The following is a 9,108-nucleotide window of genomic DNA, read 5'->3' on the forward strand; positions in this document are numbered from 1 at the left end:
GAATTTTCACTACTACAACATTTCACTATAGTGTCAATTACGTATTATTTGAATTTTTTAAGTACTAAAGCTCTGTGTCAATTCTGGGAACCTGATAATTATAGATTGCAGGTATGACCCTTCCATATGATACTCTGGATCAAGTAAGGCACAGATTGGAAGAAGTCTCTCCTAATCTTGTCCGATATGATGATGTGGAAGGAGCCAATTATTTCCAGCAAGCAAATGAGCTCTCCAAGGTAAAAACTTGCCTGTATGTAGTTTTCATACTAGTAAATCCTAGGATGTTAGTTTTCAGTTCTGTCATTGATCTCATAATCCCTTTTTTTGCAGCTAGTGAACCAGCAACTTCTTGCTGATCCACTTGTTCCACCTCAGCTAACAATAAAAGACTTCTACATGACAGGTATGCATTTGTTAGCATGATTGCCAAATATGAAAGGCGGGAAGGAATGAGATCACCTAATTTAGCATTACAGTTCCAACCTGTTAATGAGAATATTTGATATTTTTATTTAACCTTTGAAAATTTTGAAACATCAGAAGTAATGTTCATTTTCTTTTTTTTTTAATGTTCATTTTCTGATTTTATTCTAATTTCCTTTATTTCTGAAATGTAAGCAGATTTTTTTTTTTAAAGATTTGTATTTATTTTTGAGAGACACAGAAAGAGAGACAGAGACACAGGCAGAGGGAGGAGAAGCAGACTCCATGCAGGGAGTCTGATGTGGGACTCAATCCTGATCCCAGGAATCCAGGATCACGCCCTGAGCTGAAGGGAGATGCCCAACCGCTGAGCCACCCAGGCGTCCCTAAGCAGATTTTAAATATAAAATTTACTGTTGTGTGTAAAATCATCATATAGCAATTTAGGGAGATTTTTTTGTAAGTGACAACTCTGAAAGTTTTTCTGAGAATTACATTAGAAACACAAAACACTTAAATGTGAAGTATGTTAGAGTGCTTCTGATGGACATTGTTAGGGATGTTTTTAAGGAATGTGGACTTACTGAAACTTGTTTACTGAATATCTTACCTTTGATATAACACTTGATATTGCATCTGTGTTATGAAGTAGTTGAGGATTTTAAATTTTCTATCTAAAAGCAGATATATATATTTTTTTAAATTTAAGATTATTTTTATTTGGGTTTTTTAGTTATAAAAGTTATGTTTGGGGGATCCCTGGGTGGCACAGCGGTTTGGCTTCTGCCTTTGGCCCAGGGCGCGATCCTGGAGACCCGGGATCGAATCCCAAGTCGGGTTCCCTGCTTCTCCCTCTGCCTATGTCTCTGCCTCTCTCTCTCTCTCTCTCTGTGTGACTATCATAAATTAAAAATAAAAATAAAAAAATAAAATAAAAGTTATGTTTGTTGTAGAATGTGTACCTAAGCCCAAAGAGCAAAGAACAGTTACTATGATCTCACTATCTAGAAATTACTTTTATTTTTTTGACATCTTGTCAATCATATAGGGATATACAAATATTTATTTAAACAAAAAATATGATTATTCATTTACCAGCGGGGAGGGGTTGACAGTTTTATTGAAATACGATTCACAGGCAGCCTGGGGGGCTCAGTGGTTTAGTGGTGCCTTCAGTCCAGGGCCTAATCCTGGAGTCCCAGGATCGAGTCCCATGTCGGGCTCCCTGCATGGAGCCTGCTTCTCCCCCTGCCTATGTCTCTGCCTCTCTCTCTCTCTCTCTCTCTCTCTCTTTCTCTTTCTCTGTGTGTCTCTCATGGATAAATAAAATCCAAAAAATAATAATAATAAATAAATAAATAAATAGATAAAATCCTTTTTTAAAAAATTAAAAGAAAAGAAATACGATTCACATACCATAAAATTCACTGGATTCAGTGGATTTTAGTACACATACTATTTTATAAACTTTTTTCAGTGACAGTATTGTGTACATATTTGTCCTGTCTAGTACTTCTCTATAGTATTTATAATGGTTACATACTGGCATATTATATGGCTGTATGTGATTATTTAATCATTCCTAGGAGTACTTATTAAAAACATTTAGCTTATTTTCTGAATTTGTTTCTCTCACATATTTTTACATAGAATTTTTTAAGACGACATTTTAGGTCTCCAGCCATTTTATGGTTGTTGTTGTTTTTTTTTTTTTTTTTTTTTTTTTTTAATTCATGAGAGACACAGAGAGAGGCAGAGCAGGCAGAGCAGGCAGAGCAGGCAGAGAGAGAAGCAGGCTCCTCTCAAAGAGCCCGATATGGGACTCGGATTCCGGGACTCTGGGACCATGCCCTGAGCCAAAGGCAGTCAACCACTGAACCACCCATGTGTCCCTATTTACATAGAATTTTATAGTCTTTTTTTGTTGTTGTTCCTAAATGTGTGCAACAAAGTTTTACTATGTGCTTTTAAAAAAAATCATGTTATCAAAATGCAAATTTTTTAATATCTTTCAGACTCCATTAGCAGAGCCTCACAGACAATGGCTAAATGTGTCAAAGCTGTCACAGAGGGTGCCCAGGCAATAGAGGAACCATCCATATGCTGAAACTTCTATTAGGAACCCCATTTTGTTACAAATAATTAATGGACAGTTATGTTGGAGTGATCTCCTACAGGTTTATCTCTTTAAAAAATAATCTGAATAATGTAATATTTAAGGTTGTACCTTGCTTATTTGAAAATGATGCTGCAATTATCAGTGAACTTTGAGGTTTCAAAGACATTTATGTATTTTGTGTAAACATTGTTAAATAGTTCAATAAACATGTATACAGATGCTCTTTCACATAAAAATATTGGCAATTTTTGTGACACAGAATTCTTAAAATGTGAGTTTTTGTTCATTTTCATTGATCATTTATGTTTGTAAAATGGATGAAATAAAAAGAACTTCCATTAGGACCCACTGTTTTCTAGTGCTAAAGTGAAGATTTGAGCATTCTGTCAAGCTGAGTAAATAGAATATGTATAATATTATCATATATCAGATATGTATCTTGGACAACTATAATAATCATAATAATGATAGGTAATGATTATTCAGCTTTTTCTCTGTGCTAAGCACTCTGGTTTTACATGTATTATCTTGTTTTGTCCTTGCTGCAGCTCTGTGAGGTAGTGTTATCTCATTTTACAGATGAAGAAACTGAAGTTTAGGGATATTTGGTAGCTTGCCTAAGGTCACAGCAAAATTCAAGGACTGGAGCCTAGTTCTTTCTGACTCCAAAGCCTATTGTTCTTACCTGCTACACATAATTCCCTCCCATTAATACAGATATTATAGGTTGTTACTTCTAAGAATTAGCATTGAGAAGCTTATTGGATAGCACATTTTTCTGTTTTCTCTGATTCTGTTCATATGTCATGGTGATTTATGTGACATTTTTCTTTGTGTAAGAGATTATACACACATGCACCACTGGAGTGAGGGAGTTAAGGGATATAATTTAGGTCTTTGTTGATGTTCCATATTCATTATATAACACCATCTGCGGTTTTAAGTCAACTAAATTATTCCAATAATAGAAGACAAAACTAACAGCTTTCATAATTTTCAGTTGTCAAAACAAAAAGGAGGTAAAACTTTTATAATTAATTAATCTAGAAGATAATTTAAAGCCACATAAAATTTTTTTCAAAATCTATGGTCAGAATCCGTTTGCTCTGTAATCCTTATTCCTACTTTCACTAAAGACAGCCCAATTATAGGATGCAGTATTCCTGATACAACAATAAAGGTTTTTCAAATAACACTACGACATTAATACTTTATCTTCAAAAACTGTACAAAATTTGTCACTTGTAACTTTTTTCCCAAACTTTATTTTTTCTTTAGCGATACATTATGAAGTGTATCTTGCTTAAAGTATTTAAAATTATAAGTTGCCTGAAATTGTACAAATTCTTCCTGAAAGTCTTTGAATTCAATACAAACCTTTTGCACCCTATATTTTCTTTACTCTTTAATACTGTAGCTGATCTCTAGGGGGCAGATGCTGCCAATTTCATATTTTACATAGTACTTTTCAGTGCATGTGTGTAGACTTCATAGGCTTGTTGCTGAAGGAATATTGTGTTCACATGGAGAAGAGGTAATGTATGACCAAGAGGGTCCACAATCCTTGGGTTGCCATCTAGGCAACATGTGAACTTGTAATCCTATAAAGAATACCTTGTCTGGGGTAAGTAGTGCTCAATAAAATTGGCTGTTTTTTATGTAAAGTAAACATGCAGGTCTGTCTAATGGGCACCTATTAATCACGTAATGCTAAATATTAAGGTTATTGTGAACATAAACGTTAAAGGTAGTTGCTAGGGGAAAAAAGTTTTTTTGTAGAAGAGCCCCCAGATAGAAGAAAAATACATATAGGGGAGAATAACTTGACTGATGGAATTATGATTCTAAGTAATGAAAGAGGTCTGCAAGGGCTTACGGGCCAGGTCCCTTTGGATGAAGAAGGCAGTCTGGAAATAGCCTCTCATTTAAGGAGGACCTTCTAGATATGTATCACTAAAGCATTAAGTATATTATGTCTAGTTTTCACAAAAACCCTGCAAACAATAGGTATTGAGACCCAAGAAATAGCAAATAACTTGCCTAAAGCTACAGAGTTAGAGACTAAAGGCAAGGGAGTTTGACTTATTGTCCCATATTGCCTCAAATGTAAACCTCATGGACAGCTATGAAAATTGAATAGATGTACAAGAAAGATCTTAAAGCCTAAGCTCTATACAAAATGCTTCCCAAATTTATTGTGAATTGTATTATAACAAACTAATAAAAAGTATGATGCCTTCTTAATACCCAGCATATAGTTGTTTATTATTGTTTGTTGTGGAGTTGTTTAAACATCACCTCCTGTCTGGTCAGACAGATCTAGTTCATCTTTGGAAAAGTTACTAAGAAAAAATTTTTAATTATTTCCTCATTTGTAAAATGGGGATAAAAATCGAATAATTTTATTTACCTCTACCTAGTAATGTTATTATGAGGATCAGGTCAGAAAACCTATGGAAATCCTAGCTTACTTCCTGACATACAGTAAGTGTTCAATGTGCTTAATAACTGAAGACCATCATTATAGGAAAACGTGTATTCAAAATTTTGCTCACAGTTTCAGGAGGTTGCCGCTAGCCCTCCATGGGAGTTTTGTTGTTTTTTAACTAAGCACTGGGGCAGCCCAGGTGGCTCAGCGGGTTAGCGCCGCCTTCAGCCCAGGGCCTGATCCTGGAGACCAGGGATTGAGTACCACGTTGGGCTCCCTGCATGGAGCCTGCTTCTCCCTCTGTGTGTGTCTCTGCACCTCTCTCTCTCTCTCTCATAAATAAATAAATAAAAATCTTAAAAAAAAAAAAAAAAAAGTAAAACTAAGCTCTGTACCCAACATGGGGCTCAAACTCACAAAACAGTAAAAGTCACTCTACTGACTGAACCAGTCAGATGCCCCATGGGAGTTTTTGATCCTAAAATTAATTAAAAGTCCCCATTCTAAATGAATGAAGTGAAAAACTCAAACTATTGGTTGTAGGGAAAGGCATCCCAAGTATAATCTCCATCTTTTGTTTTTCTAAAGAAATGCATTCCAGGGAATTAAATGACTTATCCAAGGTCAACCTGACCAAAACACCAAAGCTGTGAAAATTTATTATGCAGAAGTCTGCTTTTTTAAAAAAATATATTTTATTTATTCATGAGAGAGAGAGTCAGAGACACAGGCAGAGGGAGAAGCAGGCTTCATACAGGGAGCCCGATGTGGGACTCAATCCCCGGTCTCCAGGATCAGGCCCTGGGCTGAAGGCCGCGCTAAACCACTGAGCCACCCGGGCTGCCCAAGTCTGCTTTTTTTGATGGAACTTTCAGTAGTTGTAGATTTACCAAGTCTGTTGGGTTCTAATCCTTTAAAGAGATTACTTTTTTTTTTTTTAAGATTTGATTTATTTATTTGACAGAGCAAGAGAGAGAGCACAGCAGAGGGCAGAGGGAGAAGCAGATGCTGCACTGAGCAGGGAGTCTGATGCGGGTCTTGATCCAAGGACCCTGGGATCATGACCTGAGCTGAAGGCAGACGCTTAGCCAATTGAGCCACCCAAGTGCCCCAAAAGAGATTTTTTTTTTCAAATAAATTTATTTAAAAGAGATTATTTCTAAGAGCAAAACCATAAAAACAGGGCTATCAGAAGAGGGAAGATTATTTGCTAGTGGTAGAAAGGGTACTGAAAGAGGGTTAAAGCTACTGATATGTACAAAGGGTGGCCGGCCAGTAGATTCTTTTGCCGACATAAACTTTTGATCAGTATAAAATGTCAGACTTCTGTTACTCAAGTCACCCTACCACTATTCAATACCTAAGAAGAACTAAAGCAGCTTAAAGAAGTGGTAAGAGGTGTGTTTTAAAATGTTAGCGTGTCATGACTTCTGTTCAGATGTCACTAGTAATACTGCAAATCCCTAGTTAGCAAAGGTCTGGTATGGTTGTGAAAATGAGGGCTCAAGCAGAGATTCTGGTATGCAGGAGTAGGACAAGCTATTTTTTAGGACATTTTGTGAGGCTAGTCCTATATTACTAGCATGGCTAGACCTCATGTTTGTGATTGACTCCGTGTTCAGAAACAGTGGGCATAAAAATAATCTGATAAAGATCTATTGGAACAAAAAATTGTTTATAGATGTATATATGGCCACAGTTTAATAATGATGAAGATAGCTGGTAACTCCCTAACAATTTTAATGACCAATATTTTAAAGAAGCAATTGCATAGTACTTTAATTAATTTGCTTATTTAGGGATGCCTGGGTGGCTCAGCGGTTAAGCGCCTGCCTTTGGCTCAGGGCATGATCGTGGGGTCCCGGGATCGAGTCCCACGTCAGGCTCCCTGCATGGAGCCTGCTTCTGTCTCTGCCTCTCTCTCTCTGTGTGTGTCTCTCATAAATAAATAAAATCTTTAAAAAAAAAATTTGCTTATTGAATTCAACCCAAGAGGGGCACCTGGGTTACTCATTCAGGTAAGCTTTTGCCATTGGCCCAGGTCATGATCCCAGAGTCCTAGGATCAAGCGCCACATCAGGCATCAGTGAGGAGTCTGGTTCTCCTCTCTCTGCCCCTCACCCTTGTGCTCCCTCTCTCTCAAATAAATAAAATCTTTAAAATAATTTGGCCCAAGAGACAGTAACAAAACTATGATTAGACTTAAGGTCTAGATTTTTTTTTTTTTTTTTTTTTGGTAAGGTCTAGATTTTAATAGAACAAGGATCTTGGAACCAAATACCTTTTCCTTGAAGTGTTTGTAGATTTTACAATGGAAAATTCTAAAAATATTTGATATCTTAATATTTTTAAAACAACTTACACTGAAAAACGTGGTACTGAAAAATATGGTGAAGATTGCTTTAGGACTAGTGATTAGTTTCTTGAATTTTGAATTGGCATGTAAAGAAATCACAAGATGAATAACAATTTCCTTCTTAGAAGCATATAATTTGGGGTCTGAAAAGGACTGTAGAAAGAAATCTAGTTTATTTTTTTAAGTAGGCTCCACACTCAGTAGTATGGAGCTCAACTTGGAGCTTGAACTTGCCACCCTGAGATCAAGATCTGAACTGAGATCAAGAGCCAGATGCTCAACTGACTGAGCCACCCCAGTGCCCCAAGAAAAATCTAGTATTACACATGCATTTTGTAATTGTGGAAATGGAAGCCAGAGAGAATTAGGGGCTGGTTTTTTGGTTTGAACCACCTCTTCTGACTCCTAGTTCAGGGGCATCTCAAAGCCTTAAAGTCAACTCCAATTTATTAAACGTTTGCAGAGTATTGTGTGCCAAATCCAATGCTAAGAGAAATGCACTTTAGTTGGTGTCCTCAGGAAGCTAACAGTGTAGTAAAAGATCTGTAAACATCAATTAAAGTCATGTCAGGACATTTGACTACAGGTATGTACATAAAACAGTGGTGGCCACAGCTAAACCTAACAAAATTTTAAAATTTACTAATACCCAGTGTTAGCCATTACCTAGGGAAACAGATACACTCAGTCACTGTACAATAATCATCAAAATGTTTTTATATTTTAAAAGATTTTTTAATTTTTTTCAATTTTTTAAAAGATTTTATTTATTTATTCATGAGAGACAGAGAGAGAGAGAGAGGCAGAGACACAGGCAGAGGGAGAAGCAGGCTCCATGCAGGGAGCCTGATATGGATGGGACTTGATCCCAGGACTCCAGGATCATACCCTGGGCTGAAGGGGGTGCTAAACCGCTGAGCCACCCAGGGATCCCTGATTTTTAAATTTTTTAAAAAGATTTTATTTATTTGAAAGAGAACATGTGTACGCATGAACTCGGGGAGAGGCAGAGAGAGACAAGCAGACTCCCTGCTGAGCCAGGAGCCTGATGCGGGCAATCCCAGGACCCTGAGATCATGACCTGAGCTAAAGGCAGATGCTTAACTGACTGAGCCACCCAGGCTCCCCTAAAACAAAAAAATGTCTATTAATGGAGGACATAAAATATTATTGGTACAATCATAAAATATACAAATGTTAGAATGATTTAGATCTCCACTTGCTGATATGGAAAGAGCTCCAAGATACATAAAGAACATTAAGATGCAAACAAAAACAAAAACAAAACAAACCCAAAAACCATTAAGATGCAATAATATGTATCTTAATATATAGATGTAAATATATAGATGTTAATATATATATATATAAATATATATATTTACTTATGTGTGAAATGTATTTCAGCAGACACCTCTGGGTAGTTTCTCTATAATGAGGATAAAGAAAAGGATTTTACATCTCTACCATTGGAACATTTGAGTTTTTACAGCAAAAATATTTTGCTTTTATTATTGTTTTGTAGATTTTATTTATTTGAGAAAAGGAGAGAGTATGAGTAGGATTTGGGGCAAAGAGAGAAGCACGCTCCCTGCCGAGCTGGGAGCCCCACATGCGGCTCCATCCTAGGACCCTGGGATCGTGACCCAAGCCAAAGGCAGACGCTTAACCAACTGAGCCACCCAGATGCCCTTGCTTTTATAATTTGTAAACACATAGCTTAGATGAAGAATACGGGGCAAAACAAAACATGTAAACTGATGAAAACTAAAAATAGGA

The 9,108-nt window shown here is 36.6% G+C and overlaps 1 protein-coding gene across 3 annotated transcripts in view; it reads left to right on the plus strand.

The window, feature by feature from the left end:
• Positions 1-4,789, plus strand: part of NDUFS1 (NADH:ubiquinone oxidoreductase core subunit S1) — a 32,999-nt gene extending 28,210 nt beyond the window's left edge. For all 3 annotated transcript variants that reach the window (XM_072813270.1, XM_072813271.1, XM_072813272.1), the window contains 3 exons: positions 105-239; positions 334-406; positions 2,442-4,789. In XM_072813270.1, the coding sequence (XP_072669371.1) occupies positions 105-239; positions 334-406; positions 2,442-2,533 (300 nt within the window). In that variant the 3' untranslated portion in view covers positions 2,534-4,789. The remainder of the gene's footprint in view (positions 1-104; positions 240-333; positions 407-2,441) is intronic.
• The last annotated feature ends 4,319 nt before the right edge of the window (positions 4,790-9,108 follow it).

Source organism: Canis lupus, chromosome 36 (assembly GCF_048164855.1).
Source record: "Canis lupus baileyi chromosome 36, mCanLup2.hap1, whole genome shotgun sequence".
Lineage (NCBI taxonomy): Eukaryota > Metazoa > Chordata > Mammalia > Carnivora > Canidae > Canis > Canis lupus.